At 37.5% G+C, this 23,312-nt stretch overlaps 1 protein-coding gene across 13 annotated transcripts in view; it reads left to right on the top strand.

The window, feature by feature from the left end:
* Positions 1-23,312, top strand: part of LOC103710558 (WD repeat-containing protein 48-like) — a 39,116-nt gene that overhangs the window by 9,632 nt on the left and 6,172 nt on the right. For 8 of the 13 annotated variants that reach the window (XR_604642.4, XR_003386344.2, XM_008796331.4 and 5 more), the window contains exons 4-16: positions 2,259-2,321; positions 2,411-2,500; positions 2,681-2,974; positions 3,163-3,260; positions 5,472-5,507; positions 5,804-5,924; positions 6,034-6,270; positions 10,777-10,872; positions 10,992-11,057; positions 11,271-11,309; positions 11,407-11,541; positions 17,439-17,803; positions 23,160-23,253. Coding sequence is in view for 7 of the 13 variants with exons in the window: in XM_008796331.4 (XP_008794553.1) it covers positions 2,259-2,321; positions 2,411-2,500; positions 2,681-2,974; positions 3,163-3,260; positions 5,472-5,507; positions 5,804-5,924; positions 6,034-6,270; positions 10,777-10,872; positions 10,992-11,057; positions 11,271-11,309; positions 11,407-11,541; positions 17,439-17,803; positions 23,160-23,253 (1,734 nt within the window). In the remaining 6 variants the exon portion in view is untranslated. Of the gene's footprint in view, positions 1-2,258; positions 2,322-2,410; positions 2,501-2,680; positions 2,975-3,162; positions 3,261-5,471; positions 5,508-5,803; positions 5,925-6,033; positions 6,271-10,776; positions 10,873-10,991; positions 11,058-11,270; positions 11,310-11,406; positions 11,542-17,438; positions 17,804-17,954; positions 19,757-23,159; positions 23,258-23,312 lie in introns of those variants that run through there. The other 5 variants (XR_003386347.2, XR_003386346.2, XR_005510746.1 and 2 more) reach the window with 2 other exon arrangements.

Here is a 23,312-nt window from a genome sequence, read left to right on the forward strand (position 1 = left end):
ATACGGCACCGAACCCGTCCGCCGATAGGTTCGGGACCCAGTACCGGTTTGGTGGACCTTGCTTGAGGGATTTTGGGTTTGGGGTCGATGGGAAGGTGGGGACAGGATTTATAAGAGGCTCGTTGGTTTTACCTGGCGAACTGGGCCATTATGGACTTCTATACTATTTTGAAATGCTGAACCATCCTAGTTTCTCGTTGGTTCGGTGCGGTATGCCCTGTATTGGGCGGTTCAAGATGATTCGACGAACCTTGGGTACTGTATGAAGTTCTCGAAGGAAGAAAATAAGGGAAGAAGGCAGACAACAAATGGATGCTAACTATACCCAAAACCTCATTCTCATCTTGCAAATATGCAATCTGGTTTTGATGATTCTTGTGGTCGCTTCTTTGATCTCTACTTCTACCAAAATGCTGTAGTTTTATGTAATTTACAAAAGCTCTCCCTCTCTCTCTCTCTCTGCTTTCCCCCTTCCAAATTTAGTGACAAAGTTCGTTCTTAAAGAGTTGCAACCTAAAAAATAAGTCCATTCTTACAGAGGAGAACATGGGAAGCTACTAGTCACTAACAATGTCCGATGACCAAACAAGGCCTTTGCTTCGCTAAGCATAGTTTGAAGATGGACTTTGCTCTTAATTTTGCCAACCTATAGAGAATTAAGAGCAGCCTCTGATTTGGTCACTGAAGCATGAGAGCAGAAGTGTGTGGATAGTCATAGATTTGGATCTTCTCAAAGAGGGTTTGTTTCCTTTGTAGTGCCTTCTAATCCCTAGTGGCAGTGTTGTTGAGATTATCCTACCATTGCTCTTCATGCTTGATCATGGCTTCCCTTCCCGCATCAGCTAGGTATCTGCCTTTCACGCCTAAGCAGTTCTCCTAGTGAGGCAAGTAAGTTATGAAATTATCTTTTCTCGTTGCACAATTAGGTCTACATGTATTTGTTTTCTTCTAATAAGATGTACCATCGCAGAATCCCATTTCTTACTGTATACATACTACATAGCTTACTCCTGCAACATGTGGCAGGCCTCCCACATATCCTTTATACTTGGAAAGGGTCTAAACTAAGGACTTGAATGGTCGATGTAGGATACTATATACATCTCAAATCAGGGCTGTAATCAGGTTGCGCAGGACCAATGCTAACATGTATCCAACCTTAGACCCAGTCCATGCTTGAAAATTAGATCCATGGGTCTTAAATAAAAACTTAATGTGGGTCGAGTATGGATCTCAAATAATTGGAAGTGACCTGAACGGAATTTGATTCAGCCTGACAATTGTTAACTAAAAACCTAGATCTAACCTTTCAAACCTAAATCCAACCAAAACTGGCCTAGAAGAACCAATCAAGGCATGCCTTGTGGTATTTCTTCTTTGAGTCTTAATCTTTGACGTGAAAATAGTTTTGGTTGGATCTGGTTCAAGTCAGACCCATACCTCACCTGACACACTAGCAACCCTCTCTCGATTATATACATTGTCATATAATCCCAACATAATGACTATGATATGTTTTCACTTTTCTCTATTACCATTGCACTTAAGACTAGGCATCATCAATTAAATACCAAGTTTTGATATGATATAACAAGCTATGCTTCCTTTACATCTTCTTTTGAAACTTTGCTATATGGGCCCAGACCTTATGGATCATCGTATGCCGTATCAGCTCGAACTGGACGGTATGTGGCGTATTGTACCATACCAGTTCGATACCAGTATCCGGTACGGGTGGCATATCGACACTCGGTACGCCAAAAAATCTTATACCGTACCATACCGACACTATGCTAATGTGGCACCGGTACGGGGTCTGGTACCGAGACAGCGAACCTTGCTATGGGTCATGCATAAGTATATAGCAAGGTGTAGTAGTTTGTATCACTGTATCTTGTGTGCTTGCCTATGCTGTTTAGTGCTGTTCTGCATGATTGTCACTAATTATTTGAAATGGGCCCCTGGCACATGATAGGCACGTAGCTGTCACAGTATTTGACCATGCTGACACGACAGGTAAGGCTATGTGATGTATAAAAGGTTGCATGTAACTACATTTGAAATCTAAATTTCATGAAAATGTATGTCAATTAGGAATCAAGATTCATTGATAGATTCTATACATTTGTTTTGCTGTCATATATACGCATATGTGCGGATAATTCTTCTTTTAGTTTATCTACGATAATGCCATCAAATTTCAAGTAAACTAATTTCACACTCCTTTTGCTGTCTTATATTTGATCTTTATTATGCAGGTTAATGATGCTGTTCTGGCTGGTAACACTCTTGTTTCATGTTCATCGGACACCACTGTGAAGGTTCTTTTCCTCCAGTAAATTCTTGCCATTTTGCAATCAGTAGATTACGTTTCACTCTATAAATCTGTACATATATAACTTTTTTCCAGACATGGAATTGCTTATCTGATGGTGCTTGTACGAGAACGCTCCGTCAACATTCTGACTATGTTATTTGTCTTGCTGCGGCCGAAAAAAATGTAATCTATTTATTTTTTGAATAATTTCTTAATGCGCAAGCATGTGACTTTTTAGGCATGCAATTTAATATCTGCTAATCTTTTTTTAGTTTTTCCATGAGTAAATAATTTCTTATTCCTTATAATCAAAATGCACCATATATCTAGATGTCTGATTCTTTTTAACACCATGCATTTTAGAGCAATATTGTGGCCTCTGGAGGCCTTGGTGGGGAGGTCTTCATATGGGATATCGAGGCAGCTCTTCTACCAACTGCTAAGTCTGTTGATGCAACAGAAGATGAAATTTCATATGGAAACACTGGGATTCCTATGACAAGTTTGCGCTGTATCAATACAAGCAATAACATATCTTTGCATCACAATCAATCACATGGGTATAGTCCAATTGCTGCCAAAGGCCATAAGGAGTCAGTTTATGCCCTTGCAATGAATGATAGTGGAACCTTACTTGTTTCAGGTGGAACTGAAAAGGTACAGTTCAGATTCTTTTTTCTTATTGTGTTAGCTTACATAGTACTTGGATGGCCTTGGAAACTGCAAGTTTTCCACCTACCTTTTTTATAGTTTTATTGTTACATCTTGTGTGACAGTTATATTGAAGACCATTGTTTAACATTTCTGCGGAATATGTTTCTTAAATTATTAGTGATTCTTTATAGGTTGTACGTGTTTGGGATCCAAGAACTGGTTCAAAGAATATGAAGCTAAGAGGGCATACTGATAACATCAGAACATTGCTTCTTGATTCAACTGGAAGGTTTGTATTTGTGCTTTGTTTCCACTGGATCTGTAAATCAAATTGGTTTGGATTGTTTTCATTTCATAACAAGATAAGTTGATCGGAATTCAAATCTCAGTATTTGCCAACTAAGGAACTATTCAATGTTTCTGAAATTCTCGTTGAATATGATTCAAACTTGTCATTATACTCCTAAGAGGCTTGCTTCATAGAATCTGCAGGCTGCTAAACCGAAGTGGGCCTTGATCATTATCAGGTCAACTCATTGAAGTTCAGCCCCCTATTAAAGACTTATTTGTTTTTAAGCATATAAGAGCTTGTTATTTCCGTGATATCGATCGTATGATTCTTCTCAAGCCATGAACCTTAAAAAGAATCAATTGACCTGGACATAAAACTGTAGACCTCATGGGGAATATTATTTTTAGATTATATGAACAAGAATTTCTCTTGAAAGAGTCTTTCACATAAATTGTGGAAACATTTAGTTATGAAGTCTTTTACATCGAGATGTGCTTGAATATCCATAGTTGCAGGCCTGTTATATGATAAAAAATTATGTGAAAGCTGTAAATACTCACTAAAGACACATAAATGAACTTAAATACAACATTGTTCAAAGTCATGTTGACATACTTGTCCAATATGTCCTCATTAATAGTAATAACATTTGAAGCTAGCCAAAACCATTACTAAGTTAACTGCTTTTACAATTCCATCATGCTTCAAGTTGTAGTCAAACTATTGCAGGATCTTATTTGGTTTGAATAATATATCTTCTATAAGACTATCAGCTGTCATATTTCCTGAACATAATCTGAATACGTCTTATATAAATGCAATAGTCCTATAAAAGCCTTGAGTCATTCTGCGGTCCAGTGGTCCATACAGCATGCTCATAAATCTAAAATGTGATATTAATAGAGAACATCTCTACAACATCGTATATAGAGATAATATAAAATTATTCATGGTAACATTGAAGCTATAATTATTCATGTAGATCATCTTATGTAAATGTGATTTTCCAGTGTAGGGCAACCTTTAAATTCAATTAGTCACTACTCGCTACCATGTCAGATTGATGGATTGTTTTATGATAATAAAGTTTTTTTTTTCTCCCTGGGTGCCAGCTTGTTTAGTTGGTAAGGAAAAATGGGTACCAATGACCATGGTTGGAGTCCTGCCTGCACCACTATTTTAAGTTTGTTACCTCAATAAATTGGTTGGGGGCCAGAAAACTGTTCCTTGCTGTCTCAAAAAAGATCAAAAGATAGTTTTTCTTTTTCTTTCCCCCTTTCTTCCTGAATTCATCTGGCATAAAATGCAGTGATCCAATAAAAGCCTGGACTCGTTCTGTGGTCCATACAGCATGCTCATAAACCTAAAATGTGATATTAATAGAACTTCTCTACAACAGCATATGTAGAGATAATATAAAATTATTCATGGTAACGTTGAAAGTATAATTATTCATGTCGATCATCTTATGTAAATGTGATTTTCCAGTGCAGGGCAACCATTAAATTCAATTAGTCAGTTCCATGTGAGAATGATGGATTGTTTTATGATCATAAAGGTTTTTTCCTGGGTCCCATCATGTTTAGTTGGTAAAGACTTTTGGGGTTGGTTACCAATGACCTTGTTTGGAGTCTTGCCTGCACCACTATTATAAGTTTGTTACCCCAATAAATTGGTTGGGGGCCAGAAAACCGTTGTTGTTGTCTCAAAAAAAAAAGAGAGTTTTTCTTTTTCTTTCCCCTTTTCTTCCTGTCTGTACAATGTTATGACCTTGGTGGTTTGAACACTAGTAATAAGTCATACAATGGCCTTTGTAGTCTAATAAAGACGCATACATGCTGGGTTATAATACACATGAGATTTCTTTGGACAGTTGAACAGTGTCTTATTCCCATGAGCCTAAAGCTGGTAGTGTGTTCTAACTATATTACAGTGTATTCAGTTCAACCAAGAAGTTGAGCTTATAACTAGTGATGAGGCACTACTGTATTGATAATGTTGCCTGAATACCCTGCTTATTTGTAAATGTGTTGAAATATGACTAGGGATATTTACACATGTACAAACCTCTGCAATATGCTTATGTGCTTTATAACCCTGCCCTACAAACACAGAATTCTGTTGCTTTTTCTGTTTCTATGATATTGCTGCAAGCATTTGGAATTTTTTTTTCGTGCTTCTAAACAACTTATTAATCTCTCTTTGCAGGTTTTGCTTATCAGGGTCGTCTGACTCAATGATTCGGTAGCAAATTCTTCTTCTTCTTCTCCCTCTCTCGTGTCTTTCACATGCTTCTGAGCATGCTTTGTCGAGGTTTAATTTTAGCAGTCTTGCAAGGATTGTGCCTGACATCTTTTTCCAAATGATCCTTATTTTACCTAAAACTTCTTTTTAGATAATGTTGGGTACTTGGTTACTGTTATTTATAGTTGAAGATGAAAATGATGAAAACTGTTCCTTACTCTCTCAACTGTTTTCATCTGAGGATCTTCCTTCTGAATTTTTAGTTGATACAATCTATGTATTGTTGTTTCGGGCAGTCTATGGGATCTTGGCCAACAGCGTTGTGTACATTCATATGCTGTGCATACGGACTCAGTCTGGGCGCTTGCTAGTACTTCATCGTTCACCCATGTTTACAGCGGTGGAAGGGACCTTTCTGTAAGTGAAATGTTTTGACTGGTTATTATGGAAGAGGTTTCTCTACAAAGTATTACAATCTGATCCGTGCCTGATCTGTTTCTTGTCCGCATGACTGTGGAAACCTCAGTTGTACCTGACAGACTTGTCGACAAGAGAGAGCATTTTGCTTTGCATGAAAGAGCATCCAATTCTACAAATGGCCTTAGAAGATGACAGTATATGGGTTGCAACAACAGATTCTTCTGTACATAAATGGCCAGCTGAAGGGCATAATCCTCAGAAGGTTTTTCAAAGAGGTGGCTCATTCTTAGCTGGAAATTTGTCTTTCACAAGGGCAAGGGCTTCTTTGGAAGGATCTGCTCCTGTAAGCATACTTTGCTATAAGTTCTTTATTGATGGGATGTCATTTCAAGAGCAAACTCATTTCTATAACTTGGCCACTATCATTGCTCACTTTAATTTGATATGCATTCATTTTGTTGGTGTACTTGAATGTATTATAATATTGTTTGGGAAGATTCTAGGCAGTCCACTTCACTGATTTTTTTGGATATAACTCCTTGCTATTTCTAATTTAATATTTTTCAAACGAAAAGTTGAGACCTGGTCTGACCGAATCAGTCTTGATCATCCTGGATTGGACTAAAGGGAGACTAGGTCCTGATATGGGGGTGAGACCTAGTATCTCTCAAGATTGGGTCATCTTGGTTTGTCTCGGTCTGTCCACCCAGGATGGACTAGGACTGGTGCACATTGAGACATGGGATGTCCTAGCATCTTGGTAGTTCACCAGGACACCAACTTTTTGAGTTTTTTTTTATAAATTTTATTTCTTCTTTCTTATTTTTAATGGTTATTTGGAGACTTTCTTGTTATTTTATTTACATAACCTTTTTGTTCATGATACAATTGATAAGTCATGTTCATTCAAATTTATATTTTTTCACCTCCTAGTGTTGGTATCACTATCGGTACAATGAACCCAATCATCATTAAAGAAAACCTACCCTAAATCCTAAATTATGACAAAAATGGTAAAAAAAAATATATATATAAAAGGGTGGTCACCCATCTGAAGAGCCGGGAGGGGAATGCCCTTGTGGCATCCTGCATCCCGCCCCAGACATGGACTGAGATGAATATCAAGATTGGGATGGTAAAACCCTTGTTTATAGCTGTGGGGTAATTCATGAACCAAGTATATATACTGGAACGGATTTTAGTAGATACCACTGAATACAACTTTAAAATTATATAGATAGACACCCATTCTGGTAGACATATGCACACTATTAACAAGTCAAACTGTTTGAAAATAAGTTGTTTGCTAAGGCAAAAATGACTCAGATGGCTGTCAGCATGTGTATCACCAGTAGTGGTTCAGTGTGTATGACTAGCAAATCCTAACAGGCTGAAAGATGAAAAGTCAAAACATGAAGGATTTTTTGGTGGCTGCATTCTATATCCGTAAGATAAGTTCACATGGATAGGAAGTGAGGGGGGAGGGAGAGAGAGAGGGAGTAGTGCCATGGATATATGATAAGATTGCCCATCTTGAAATTTCAGGGCTACAGGATTCTATTTAAGAGGTGAATTATTGTATCCTGAAATCCTGGAATTGAACGACGCGAGCCTCACTGGATTTTGCAGCTCCCAGTCTACATGCCTTTATTGAAGAACCATCTAGTGAAAATATTCTGCGGATGCGATATATGCATCCAAACAGGCTGAAAAGATCAAGGTAAAAGTTGTCATTCATAAATTTTTTGACTACTTGTATCTGGATATTGCAGATAAATATCCATATAATGTTCCATTTTTAAATGGAATGTAAAATAAGTGCGGATCTATCTATACTGCTGAAATTTGTAGGGGGGCCTAGATGCAAAAAATCCCTTGAATAATCTGCAACCTCCATGAGGCTGCAGGTCCACTTTCTTTTGTTATGTCTAAAGAATTATTTTCAGGGCCTTAAACTTCAATGCAAGTCGTTTTTAGATAGATATCTCCTTTAATTATGACCTCTTACTGCTGATTTACATAAGATTAGGTAATTTGTGTTTCAGCCTTTGTGCGAGAATTCTGACAATGATGTCCAGTCACTTCTGTAAACTTTCGTCAAATTACATGTTTTATACTATAGGTTGATCCAATACATTTGTAGGAGGTAATTGTTATCCAAAAGGTCAAGAAAAATAAGATTCCATGGAGAGAAGGTGGGCATGAATGTGACATGTGACCAAAGTTCTGAACTTCTGATAGAGTGTATGTGTGATTGATGATATGAGTTTGAGCAGTTGATAATCAAGCGCGTTCGTTTGATCAAGTTATAGTTTCATGGGCAATGCATGTTGCTTAGAAACAGAAGCATGTGACCGTAAAGAAACAAATATCATTACAGAAACACACACACACCACACTATGGTATGCTGAACCAGTCCGTACTAGCTAATTTAGCATGTACCGGACCAGTCCGGTTCAAGCGTGGAAAACGGTTCCGGCCCCAAAGGGGTCAGAACTGAGCGGTACAAGCCTGGTACCGGTGCGAACCGGACCGGTTGGCACTGGTTGCGCGTGCGGGGCAGTGCGCCCACGCGTTGGGAACCGCGCCCACGTGCAGTTCCTTGCGCTGGGCAACGCGCCCTTGCAGGCGCGAGCTGGCGCGCGGTTCCCCATGCTGGGCAGTGCGCCCGCGCGGGGCATTTAACGAGGTGCGTGCCTGTGCGCGCTTACGTGGGCTTTTTTCCGTGTGCTCTGTTGGCCGGTTCGGTACTGATTCAAACTGGTCCAAACTGAAACCGTCCGGTAGGCGACCGGTACGCCTACCAGTATTGGTACAGCATACCTTGCACCACACATAACCTTTTGCCTTCGAATAAGCGTTCACAATAATCTGTTACATACTTAGTTTTTGTGGCTTGGAAAATTCCTGAGCCAATTTCCCTCCCTGCCTATGGTCATTTTGCTGTCTATTTTATTTTTTTATATTTGCAATCTGGACTCCCGAGCTTGGTCAATACTTTATATCCATATCAGATGGCTAATATCTTTCGCTTACCACTTTTAGGGTTTTTTTGGAGGTAAAAGATTGGTTGTGTTTTGATTATTTGTAAGGCTCAGCTACGTCTATTGTGTGACCATGGGTTCGCTGATATGAGCTCAATTTGCCTTTTTCAATAAAGTGATACCACACTAGGTTACATGGTGCGACAATCTTTGATAGAGTTTACAGTACTTGCCTTTTATGTCACAGTGAAGTCAAGAACTTTATTGCCAAACTTTACTATACTTAATGCTATCTGCAGTGTTATTATTAATAGAGTTTAGAAAAAAGCTTCGTCTTTACTCCTAATCTGATATTCTATTCGATATTATCACTGTTTGCATCTTATTGTTTTGTTCGGTCTGTAGTTTAGCCCTGAAGTTATAAATATCTTAACTTTTACCAATTGATTGAACTTGAGTAAATCTGTTAGCCATTTGATAATATATTGCTTTAATATGTGAAATACTTCTCTAAGCACATTTAGAAGCAACGATAAGGTAGAGGAGTCTAAAATCACGTTTTCCAATTTTTTGGGCCTTCCTTTGCCTCTTGGAATAGGTAGCTTGTCACAACAAAAATTGTCAAACATGTTTGGTGTTGCCTCTTCCCCTGTTTTCTGTTTTAAAAGACAAAAATCTGGAAACTGAGAGAAAGGAAATGCTTGCTACTACTATTCCTATTTTCTATTTTAAAAACTATTCGCATGATTTCTGAAAAATTTGAAAGCAATAAAATCTTGCTTTCATTATTTTTTGAAGCGAAAACTGACGTTTTTTCAAGGGGAATCTCCACTCATCGTTGCCCTTTCTACCACTGCCATGGCCACGGCCACCACCACTGCTGCCTTTGACATTCCCACCACAGCTTCCATAGCTGCCGCTGTTGCTACCATCTTTACTGCTGTCTCCACTGCTCCTATCGCCGCCAACTCCACCATTGTTGCCACCACTGCAGCCACCTCCATTGCCTGCTGCCACTATCACCTCCATTGCTGCCTTCGCCATTCACCTCCATCACCACAACTGCTTCTACCACCATTGCCTCCACCATTGATGCCATTGTTGCTGTAACCTCCACCACCACTACCAGCACCATTGTTGCTGCCCTCACTATTGACGCTGCTGCAGCTATAGCCCCTTCTGCCATTGGAAAGGATGGAAGAAGGTTGGTTTTTGATTTTTTTTATTTATAAAAATAACAATGATAACAATAGTTGACTACATCAAGCATGTTTGTGTTGTTCAAAAAGTTAAAATAAAGAAAAAGCAAATTTTGGCTTTGTCAGAAAAAGGAAAAATGAAAGTGATGCCACACGTAATCATAGTTTGTCAAAATCCTGTAAATGAGTGCACTACACAAATCTACCGATCTTTAAACTATTATAATTTTTCATATTCACCATTCTTGCAGTGTTCTTGCAGAGTAAGATTTCTGCCTCATATTTTGTTAATAATCTCAAATAGTGTCTATCGCTCTTTAGCCATTGTAAGAAAAAACATATGGTGTCTTCTGCCATATAGGGATGGGTGTATGAGTTCATTATACGTAAGACAAGGTGCAATAGAATCTTGGATGCTAGATAGTTCCTTGTAAGCGGGGCTTGGTGTACCTTCTACAAAAGTTATCTGTAGACATGAGAATGGAAAAAGATAGTCTGGGACAAAATGCTTAAAGTTTCAATTATTCTTGATTCATTTTCTTCTATTTATAATTTCTTGTGCTTAGTATGGTGATATTGTTTCTCTCTTAGGATAATACAATCTTCATCTGGGAAATTTAGGTATCAATGGCGAAGTCCTTGACTTTTTCCTTCTTTTATAACAGGTTCCTGTATACCAAGAACCGTCTTTCACTATACCTGGAATTCCAGGAATTGTACAACATGAAATCTTGAATAATAGAAGGCATGTCTTGACTAAGGTGATTATGAAATTTAATTTTTGTATGCTCCCAAGATATATTGATAGTTTTGACTTTTGACTATAATGAGCAAATGCAGCTCTTTGTTTTTCAATATGACCTCCATGCATCTCTCACAGGACACAGCAGGTTTGGTTAAGCTGTGGGATATTACCAGGGGAGACGTAATTGAGAATTATGGCAAGGTTCTGTTCATCCTTTTTGGTACTGCTTTTGTAATATATCTTGAATTTGTTCTTTCCATTACTAGAACAACAAAATAAGAAATGAATAGCCCAAGTTTAACCTGTTATTTGAATTTGTTGTAAATGTGTGGGCATGGGAATCCATAGCAGGTTGCTAGCTTACACTTCAAGGATCTTAACTTTTATTCTCAATCTATGCATTAATGTTTGCAGGTTTCTTTTGAGCAAAAGAAGGAAGAGCTATTTGAAATGGTTCTGTATTATCTACGATTGATATTATTGTGTTAAATCTGTCATAAACTGCTGTATCAGAAGCATTTTGCCAAACCTATCTGTTTTATTTTTTCAGGTGAGCATACCTGCATGGTTTACTATGGACACTCGGCTTGGAAGCTTGTCTATCCACTTGGATACTCCTCAATGCTTTTATGTGGAGATGTATGCTGTGGACTTGAATGTATCAGGTGCACCTGAAGATCTCAAGGTAAATGCACATCTCCTCTTATTTTTCAGACTTACAAAATTTGACTGTGCTAGTGTGTACTACCCTGTACTGGGCAATGTTGTACTAGTACCGAACCCAGACTCGAAATGGGAGGGCTTACCAAGTCTCAATATGCCGAACTGAACCTGTACTGGGTACATACCAATACTGTACCAGCGTAGGACTGGTATGGGGACCGGTACCGAAACGTTGATCTTGGTTTAGAATACGTGTGTTGCTTGTATCGAAAAAGGTTTTTGAACATGAAAACATTGAATAAGTGGATTTTCATAAATTTTTCATTGGGATAATGAGATTGCCTCTGTTATCTCACACGATTATGCACCTGCAACAAGAAATTTGACCAGGCTTTTAGTTCACCCTTTGCTTTTTGGAGGCCATGCTATATATCCAGCCAATTAACTGTTGACAGTTTTCCTAAGTGCAGGAATTTCCTATAATAGATACATCTTTAAAAATTAATTCAGCAAGTGACATGGTAGAATTTTGTTATGTAGTTGAAACTTCAAAATTGTTGCTTGGTGGAATCAAAGGGCAAACTATGATTGTTGCTTAGTGGAATCAAAGGGCAAACTATGTTTATTTTTGTGAAATTTCATAGTTCATATCGTTGCTTCGCTAACATGGGCAAGTTGCTGCATTTTCTCATCATGATCTGTATCATCTATGTCCTGTGGCGTTTGCTAAAAGTCCAGGGATAAGATTCATGATATACTAACAAAATTGAGCAAATGATTGCAAAGTGAGAGCAGTTCTCTGACCTTCATCAATTCACAGCAAGGTTGTCTTTGAGTTGATAACTTCTTGAAAAAAGAATAATGAATGAGGAAAATATATGTGCTGCAAGAAATGACTAAATCATCAAGGATATGAAGAAAACTAGTTACATGGATTGTGCTACTAATTTAGGACTAATTTCTGTTGATTTTTAACAATCTATCAGAATGTGCAACTATTCTCATTTGAGTTGAGATCCTCCCCACTTCTTACATGAATTGGAGAGGGCTGGTTCTCCAATCCCGGTTCATGATTGGCACGACAGTTGTGATTGGATAAGATTCGCCAATATGCTGCCCCATGTATGGTGTGGGGTCCATTCAATCACAACCGTGGTGCCATTCATGGACTACTGTGATTGGAGAACTGGCCCTCTACAATTCATGTACAAATTGGAAGGGATCTGAACTCTTCTCATTTAAATTAGCTACTATGACTACTATAGTAGCCACTATAGCGGTTTCAGCCCAAAATTGCTATGCTGAGTATTATAGTGGCACTATATGGCACTTAGGCATGAATCAGTTGATGCATCAGACTTGTAGCAACTGCTATGCTACGAGTTTACAGCAGACTGGACCATTTTCCAGGTAGACCGGTCCAGCATTCATTGAGCCTAAGAGGTATACAAGAAGAGCTAGCCTAAAATGCTAGAGTCGCTTCATCTTCAGAGTCAAAGAAACCAAAGAATCAAATCTGAAACACTGATGAGATTGAGTTTGAGTGGTCGGAGTTAGGTGAGGAGGATGAGGAGGAGGCATATGTTAAGATGGAAGACTCGGGCACCTCTAGTTTTGATGCTCAAGGGTCAGGCTTTCAAGAAGTAACAGATGATGATTAATCATTGAGATAGTCGATTATCATTTTGTCATTTAACTTTTTGGTCTAAAGAAGTTTATTATCTATTGATGATGATGATGATGTTTTTGTTTGGTGAATTAAATTATATAGTTGTGGACATCTCTCTTCCATGGTTGATGTTATGTGATCATGGATATCTTTATTTTATGATTAATGTTATGTGATTGAGGACCTTTTTACCTTTTGAGGGATGCTATTGTGTTTAGTGGATAACAATATTATCATCTTGACATTATATGGATATTGACATGATCCTATGATGTTAGATGGATGATACTTCTATTGCTTTGCCTTTTTCTTGCATGAAGTTGACGTAAAATATTCATTCTTGATACCTAGCAAGAATTAGTCTTGGTATGTTTTAGCAGCTTGCTTTGTGTATATGACGCCTGTTATAGTGCCTGCTATCTGCTATGAAACTGCCTAGCCACTACATACTTGCTATCTGCTTTTTAGTACATTGGCTTAATCCAATATATGTGTGTATTCAGGCATTTCATTCCCAAGAACCACAAAATCAATAAATTGCTAAATTAATTACACTTATGGTTCCAGAAGCTCTCCACTACTGGTTATTGCATTACAAATCATCATTCTAACATGCCCCTGTCTCTTGTTTATACAATGTCTATAGTTGGATTATCAAATTACTTCTTCTTCTATGTGCTTTGTTAAATAGAGCAGAAGTTTGGCCATCAAGCACGGTTAAACCACTTGAAACAAATAGAACATTTTGTAATAGTAGTACCGTAGTAGTTTGGTTTGTTGTCATATAAATAACTTTTGGTTAGCTATTGTTAATTTTTGTTTATTTTCTACCATTATTAGGGTTCTTGGGGTGCTAGGTCTCCTTGCAAGCCTCACATAAGCATTGTATTTGCTTTCATAACCTTTGAGTGTGTACTTATTAACTGTGCTAAAGTGTGGTTCGAATCTTTTTGACCTTTTTTCTTAGTCCATGTTGATCTCATATTTGAAAGAATGAGAAGCATGAATTCTATAGATTGTAGATTGAGCAAAATGCATCACAAACTATCATATAGGATTTGTTGATAGATGAGAAGGTTAAGAAAGATACAGAAGCTAATGCTAGAAAATGTTGAATGGAGATTGTAGTATAGGATTGTGTTTAGATATAGAACATTTATCTAGTTGCCAGGTATTTGTTCCTATTCAAATATCTGATGCAAAGATTTAAAAAAATGCAAACATTGTTGTTGTATGGAATGCCATTTTTTGGGATATGGATAATTATGGGAAGTTGGTCACTTTGGTTAAGTAGCTTACATTTTTGGTGAGAATCAGAAATATGCTAAATGACTATAGGAGAAGTTTCATGGTACCCATCCATAAAAATTAGTTATTGCACAATGTTTCACCAACTATCAATGTTGTGTACTTATTTTATTAGGGAGCACGCCATGATGAAATGGATTAGCGTAATAGAAAAAAAGTTTCAGACAAAAACTATTGATGGAAACAATTGATATTTATTCTAGAAATGCCTAAATGGAGGTGATTTTTTTGTTCATATCTATAGAGAAAAGAATTCGAAAAAAGAAAGAGAATCGAGACATGGTCTTCATTGACTTGTCGAGGGCATATGACATCTGGGTGTCGGAAGAAAGATGTGGATAAATGGTACTCCTATATTATCGACATGTATGTTGGAATACAGACTAGAACAAAAGTTGTTGTTGTGAGATAAGTGAATTTCTAGTCATAATGGGCACAGAACAATTGTTGGCACCATGCTCAAGATTTTTTACGCTACTTATAAATGAACTTGTTGCTAATATTCAGGATAATGTTTTCTCACATATATTATTGCATATTGTGGGCAAAAGGCGTAAAGTACATAAATGTTGAATGAGCAAAGAACGAGCATATGTAATGCAATTGCAATGGAAATGACAATCCAAATTAATGACCAAGAAACGCCAAATTGCAATCATTTTATCTTGGAATGAAAGAGTAGAGAGATAGATGAAGACATATCTTATAGAATTATAAATGGATGGGTGATATGGGAGGTTCTTTTCAGGTGTTATCTGATCAATTCATTTTAATGACAAGTAAAAAATTTATAAAACATGATCCATGCATTGATATATGGTTCAAGATGATGGGTGAAAAAGGGTTCTCACTGGATGAGTTGAACGTGGCAGATATGACAATGAGTGATATATGTGCAGTATATTTAAGAATGATAGCATGATGTGGCTTTCTTCATGGATAAAAATATCTGGCTTAAAAATGTGAACTTTGACTTTTTTAGTTTTAGATATGGCTTGTTCTTATTGCTTGATTATTAGGTAAGGTATTCTTAAATATGACCGTGGGTTCCTTCTATACTACCTCACATAGTGTTGATTGAAAGCTAATAATAAATTTATTTAAATTTAATTTTTCTATAAACTTGAACTGTTATCATTTGCAAAAACCATCTTAGTTTTTTCTGCTTATATCTTACTGTTGATCCAGCAAACAAGGGATCTACATTCTATATATCTAATTTCCTGGTTGCCTTTTTAGTACCTATAAACTATTGATCTTAGAAACAATATGTCATATGGTATGTTCTGTCCATGTGTTTTTTCCCCAAACACAAGTTTGTTATAAATTGGCACATGAATACCACAAGCCTATAGGATGTGTACAAGAAGGCATATAGGAAAGTAGAACTTTTCCAACTTAGACTAATTTAATTTATTTGACTTATAATTGTGAAGGCTTGCTATCTGTTGATTATTAAGACAAAGAATATGATACTCATCGAGCATTGTGACCCCATGATCTTAGATTTGAAAGATCATTCATCAATACTTGGTGGGCTAGCACAGCTGCATGGAAGATAGATCAAAATTGCTGTGATACTTGCCAAGGTGGAAGGCAATGTCACAGCATACAAGATTGCCTTGATAACCTTCATTCTTCATTATCCTTTTATCTGTCGGGACAACCTAGAGGGTTGGTCTCATTGTGCAACACATGCTTTATGCTGACTTTCATATGAAAATTCTTCTGGAAGCCTTCTCATCATGTTGAGGGAAAACAAATGATTCACCTGCATCCGCACAATTATTTGACAGTGGTTCCTATCTGGTTATTGTTGCTGGATTTCATAACATTGACATGCCCATCTGGCCCATTACCAGTAGATGTTAGTAACAAGCAATCTTAGGGCATGCATTTATATTGTCTTGTTACTAAAAAGTAAGTATGCGGTGAGGTGATTTCAACCAACTGAGATTTTTAGGTGGATGAGCTAACTGCTAAGGTTAGTCTATCAATAGGGCCATGCAAGATCGACTCACAAAGAGCTCTGTTTCCTTCACTATCATCATATGAGACCACTCTCCGCATAGAATTGCCAGGGCAACTGCTATAGGAAACTTATAAACATGTGCATATTGTGTCCAGCAAATCATCAGAGCACTTAAGATTGATAGAGTTCATTTGGTATCATTAGATATAAGTAATGAGATAAAAATACCACAGTGACTACATAAGTAATTGGATTATGCAAAGAAGTACAGATATTCCGTGTAATTGATTACTGTTCTCTGGTTTCAATGATTACACAGCTGCCTATTTAATTCTCGCTATAACAATCACCTAAATAATATTTAACACACAAACATGGTATACAATGATATTTCAAATGATTGGTGTTACTAGGATACTTCAATTCTTAGGAATTTTGAGGTGCTGACTCTTGGATAGTGGTCATGATGGCATCACATTTCTTGGTGCTTTTTTAATGCAGCGATGTGCTTTAGTTACCCCAGAGGTCGACTCTAGGCCCAAATTTTTTAATGTCTTGTCAAACAGCACATCAGCGCAAGTACTAACATTTCACCTTAGCTGTTCTGTGTGCCAGAGAATATTGGCGTTGAGTGATTGGAGAACTAGAATTTTTGTTTTCCTATATTAACATAAATTGAAGATGGTGCTTTGAGTAAAGTCCCAGTGTCTGGATAGCTTCAGAGGTTTCCCATCTTGGTTGGCCATTGGTTTTTGTTATATGTTTTATTCAAAATATTTCTTGTTTAGATCGTATTTTGGAATCTTCCAGGAAATGCTGTATAATAGATAGGACAAGAGCAATCATCTTTACTTGTTAACAATCTTTTGGTGGAATGTTGAGGCTATCTTTTGGAGGATAATTTAAATTTATTCTTTTATATGATTAGCCAGTGTGAAGTTTTCAATTATGTTTTCATAAATTATTTCAGATTAATCTAGCTCAGGAGACTCTTCGTGGTTTATTGGCTCATTGGTTGGCTAAAAGAAGACAGAGGTCCGGATTCCAGGTTTCATCTAATGGTGATATTGCATTAGGGAAGGATGTCTCTGTTAGAAATCTCTCCCATTCAAGGGTTGAGGTTGATGATGGAACTGAAAACCAAACATCCATGGTGCTCCCTTCTTTTGAGTTTGCAACATCTTCGCCTCCTTCAATTATTACAGAGGGCTCTCATGGAGGTCCTTGGAGAAAGAAAATTACTGATTTAGATGGGATGGAAGATGAGAAGGCTCTTCCAATGTGGTGCATGGATTGTGTTTTGAATGGTTGCTTGCCTTCAAGAGAAAATACAAAGTAATTGCTGACTCTCCTGCATTCTTTTGCCTGAAACATCTTGTTTCTTTATTTATTTATTTGCCTTCGACGTCCTTTCATGTGTTTGTCACCATGTATTCGCACACTCAAGTTATCCTTCTTGATTTACTATTCCTGATTTTTCTTGCAGGTATAAATGCAAAATGCATTGGACTTCTTAAGATAACGAGTGTCAACATTTTAGGAAATTTACTAGGAAAGAAATTTATAAAGAGCCTTTGTATTATTATACAACCTTGCTTTTGTTTTTCTCTTTATTTATTTATTGCATTGAACGTCATTAGGAAGTAAAGAGTGCAGAATGCTTCTAAAATTTGATTATGTGACCATGTGATGATTTTTCAAGTGGCATAAGCATCCATATTAAAGCATCTTTTCCTCCAGAAAAATAGGAAACGACATACTATTGCTGTATCTGTTTTCTAATTAGTTAATGTTAGAATCATAATAGCGTGGCTAATGAAAGTTAGCAGCTCAGTAGACATCTATGTTTGTTTGGATAAGTCTTGCTGCATAGACTTTGTTGCACTATTCTTCCGCTCATGATACTTCTCTTTTTTTTCTCTAGATCATTTTTAATTATTATGTGAGATTATTTTATCTTCCTTTCGTTCCGTTACGCTCCTCCTTTGTAGCTTCCTGGGAGATCTTGGAGATTCGGTGATCATACTAAATAATAATTGGATTGCTGTTGTTTTTTGTTATTAAAAGATAATAACTGCGATGCTCTTAAATATTGTCTTCCTAACGTTCTTAGATATTAGCAGACTAAGAAAGTACTGGGGAACAATTTGAAAATTTGAATGCTGAATGAATTCATAAATTTTACTTTTCTGCTGTATCAACATGAGAGAGATGCTTGGGGATGTGGTCTTAGTGGTGTAGCTAACTGGTAAATTTAATTTTTATGCTGTTTTTATGTCATAGATAGAGAAAGTTTTCAAAAAAAAATCACTTCTCAGAATTTCCAAGTAATTATGATGCTTGAGATAGTATAGATAGAAGTGTTGGCATGTTCCACTGTGCGATGCTATGACAGGCTGGTGCCAGCATTGGGCATGCATGTGTATCGTGATTCCCTGTATCTATACTATATGTGCCAGCATATAGTATAGATAGAAGTAATTATAACAACAAATTTGGAAAGTTTGACATGTTTGACATGTTTTGTTTGAAACCTGATATCTTGTTAGGCAATTTGTCTCCCACATTTATTCCTTGTTTCAACCAAGATTATTGTTGTATCTTCATTGCATTTTTCTTATTTGGTCTACATTCTTCCAATATGCAATTAGTATGTTATATAATTCCTAATTTACATTAACACTTAATAGGCACGTAGCAGTCAGGCAAGTTTATCAAATAGAGTGCTATTACCCCTCTGATATTAGGAGTGAAAAATCATAGAATGAAGAGTTCAAGTTGAAACTCGAATTGATTTAGAACATAAACATCATAAATGCCTTTCTGAAGGTAGAAATCTGTTTAGCCTCATTTCTATACTCAATGCATTTTATACTCCTAGTTCACCTCTGTTAGCTTGCTTGCTTTGTCTTTCCCAGTCCTGCATTCATTACTTTTCCTACCTTTCTTCACATTCATTGAAAGATCCTGCCTAGTTATTCCTGATTGATGTACCCAGGTTTCTTGTTTCAGGAAGGAAGCATGCTCTAGACTATTTCTTGAAAATATAGTACAACACGATGTGTTGATACGTTTATAGTCAAAGTATGCAAAATTACACATATGCATGCATGCATGGATGTTTATATGTATATGCATATGTAGATAGAGTTGGACTTGGCTGCACTTGAGTGGATCCCCACTCAGATCCGGTCAGGTCTACATGGGATAAAAGGTGTGAGGATCCGTGTAGGCATGTGTTTAGTTCTACATCGGTTATTCATTGGGTAGATCTTGGGTATTTATACAGGATCAAGAAATCCAAATAATGCCTTTCGGTCAGCCTTTTTGGGTGAGATTCTGGGTTGTTACAAATGGTATCGAACGGACCCGGCCCATAACCTATGTGGACTATGAGACACTGCAGCATGGATCCATTGGTGCTAACCACGGGCTGATCGTGTTTCTTATGATTAGATTTATATGGATTTGAATCTTTAGACCGAGGAGGACGTCGGGGCTTAAACGGGGTGATTATGTGAGGACCCGTGCGAGCGTGTGTTTAGTCCCACATCAGTTATTCATTTGGTAGATCTTGGGCACTTGTATAGGATTAAGAAACCCAAATAATATTTTCCGGCATGTCTTTTTGGGTAAAATTCTGGGTTGTTACAATAGGAGTCCCATATTAATAATTCGAGTCATTGGATGTGATCTACTACTTCTAAACTACTTACAAACCAAAAATCATATGATTTTGAGACCCTTAGCTTATATATCAAGAGATTAGATATATAATTTAATGCTTTTTTTTTTTGCTAAACAAAATAGGGGAAGGGGGGAGGAAGGGACAAGCCCACCCCTGCGTAGCAGCCCCCACCCCGCCAGGAGAATGTTCGATGCGGACAGAAATGACCATGTGTTGGGCATTCCGGCTGGTTTTACTCATATCCTCCCCACCCGTAGGCCCGGCTCATTTACCCCTCTGGGCTCCAGCACGAACTCTTCGTGTGAGTACGTCACATCTGGCACCACCGAGGCTACCAGCAGACCAACACGCCTTTTCAGACCCCGTGTCCGAGCAGGGAGCATTCGGTCTCCGCAATTTAATCGACGCTCGCGCGTTTCGAACTCGGAACTACTTGGTTGGAAGTAAGGCCATGGTACGACTGAGCTACCATCTCAGTGGCATTTAATGCCATTTAGACTATCCTTTTTTTGACTATTCTCCAAATCATATGATTGTTGATATGTAAGAAATTTATAGGTAGTAGATTGCATCTGACAGCGCAGATTATCGATGTGGGACCCTCATCATCTAATTTAGACTGATTGGATCTGAATAGAGATTCGCTCGAGTCTAGCCAAGTCTAGCTCTCTCTCTCTCTCTCTCTCTACATAAACAAATATATGGGGAGGGGGTTCTGTTACATCTTACAAAAAGTATATTAGGAGACTAGTTTTTTGCCTAGTTTTTCCTATGTGCCAGGGTTGATCTAACCGTTCCATTCAAAACATGCCGACACCGTGACACATCCACATATCCAGACCTGTCATTTAATTTTGTCTTAGTATGCCATACACTAAATTAATTGTTAATCATTATAAAAGGATTGAGTTTGTGGTATCATCCATAATTTAGCATTTTACTAGATCGTAGGTTCCTTTTCTAACTTTTTTATTTTTTTTATAAAGCTTGTTATTGGCGATTCACTTGACATGGATGGATGTTATATCTTCCACTAAAGTATGTCCATGTGTCTTCTTGTGTGGTATAGTTTGAATTTGGTGCTTTACTTGCCATGGTAATATTATCATCTTCGTGAGGTTTCTCTTTCCCACTGTAGGCATATCTATTATTTTCACCCTTATGAAGGTTCAATTGCAGAAGTCTTCAGTGTGTGGAATTGAGTGCTTCACCTATCCAATGGGATAAACTTATGTTTGGCCCTTGGTCTACTTTCTTATGCTTAGTCCCCTAGGTGGTTCCTATATGTGCATGGCACCTTGTAGGTGCTCAAGAGGCTTGACAAGCCTAGCCAGACTTGGCAAGTTTTTCTATTTTGGATGGTTTGCGTGTGTATGTGCCCCTTGGTTTACTTTCTTATGCTCAGTCCTCTAGGTGGTTTCTATATGTGGAATGATACCATGTATGTGCTCAAGAGGCTTAACAAGCCTAGCCAGACTTGGCAAGTTTCTCATTTTGGTGCGGGCGTCTGTGTGTGCGCTTGTGTTTATGCATGTTGGGGGGTGGAGGGCAGGGGATATGTGAGGGTAGTTTGGGATGTTAGGTGGATCCCCCAGGTGGTTCCTATATGTGGCACGATACCTTGTATGTGCTCAAGAGGCTTGACAAGCCTAGCTAGCCTTGGCAAGTTTTTCTTTTTGGTGCAGGTGCACCTGTGTGCTTGTGTGTATGTGTGTTGGGAAGTGGAGGACAGGGGTTATGTGGGGGCAGTTTGGGATGTTAGGTGGGTCTAATGGGCAAGTTATGACCTCCTTTGCCTGACTAGTACGTTACAATTTACAAAATTTACTAATTTTTCACAAGTTGTTTCCATCCTAACTCTATATTGTTTATTGTCATTTTGTTAAGTTTCTTATTGCATTATGTTTATAACGGACAGTATTTTTAACTAACTTGATTTTATAAAATTATCAATCATGATCCCCTTACTTTTTTTTCTTTTAGTTCTGATTTATTTTTAATACTCCTGTTTTATAAGCTTATTGATTTCTAATAATCTTTGAATATTATCTAACTATTATATGCCTGGATATCCACCTAAGCACTTTTCTTTTGCCTAGAATGGTCCAATCCTTTGGCTTTCCTTGTACAGCACTTCTTGTTAGGGACACATACCATGCATGCTTGACATGAATTTACCTCGAAAAACCTGTCTGCTTGCTTTACTACTTTCATTCTTCACCTCTGCCTCCCTAATACTTCCCCCAGTTATTATGATTTCTGTAGGCATGTTTCTTGTCTGGGAAAGAGAAACAAGATCTATATATTGTATTTTGAGACTAGTATGATATAAGTTATTAGTATATTCATGAATGCAAGATCTTTCTATATGAGCGTGTGTGTCATGACAACTGAGCATAAGAGGAAGTTTTTCACAAAAGTGCATAAGAATCTAAATTTTGATTTATATGCCCAGCTTGGTCTAATGCTTCCTTTCATAAAATCCTGTATTATCTAATATTTTCTGTAATCTGGGATGTGCTTAATTCAATTATTAGATACTCTACAAGATAGATATCTCACAAATGTTATGAAATATATATATATATATAAATTTATTTCCCTAACTTGATCTAATCTTTCCCTTTGTAAAATCCCAACTTGCCCACATTTCTAGAACCACAGTCTATAGTCAGTATCTTAGCCTGGTATTCATGTGGCTCAGTTATGAAGTGGTAACCATGGTAATGTTCTGTTTGGTTTTAGCCTCCAGGTTTCAACATCCTAGAGTTCCCCTTTCTTTTTTACATTTTGTTCTGACTTCAGATTTTTGGTTATGGCTCTTTTGTTATACATAGGTGGAGATAATGATAGTAGTCTTTATTAAAGGTAACACCCACCTTCCTAGAACAAGAAATAAAAAGAAAGGTTATATTGAACTTTCTTTTGCAAGTGTTAGCTTGACTTCATTCTTCAGTGATCTTGATTATATTGTCAGGTTCATGCTGTTTTCTCCCCCTGCAGGTGTAGCTTTTATTTGCAACCTTGTGAAGGTTCGAACGCGCAAATCCACACACAGGGGAAATTGAGCGCTCCCCGGATATTGCGGATACACAAAGTAGGTAATCAGTTGGTTTCCTTGGTTGTTAAGCACCCATTGACTACATTATCATAAGA

The sequence above is a fragment of the Phoenix dactylifera genome, chromosome 2 (assembly GCF_009389715.1).
Source record: "Phoenix dactylifera cultivar Barhee BC4 chromosome 2, palm_55x_up_171113_PBpolish2nd_filt_p, whole genome shotgun sequence".
NCBI classification, from domain to species: Eukaryota; Viridiplantae; Streptophyta; class Magnoliopsida; order Arecales; family Arecaceae; genus Phoenix; species Phoenix dactylifera.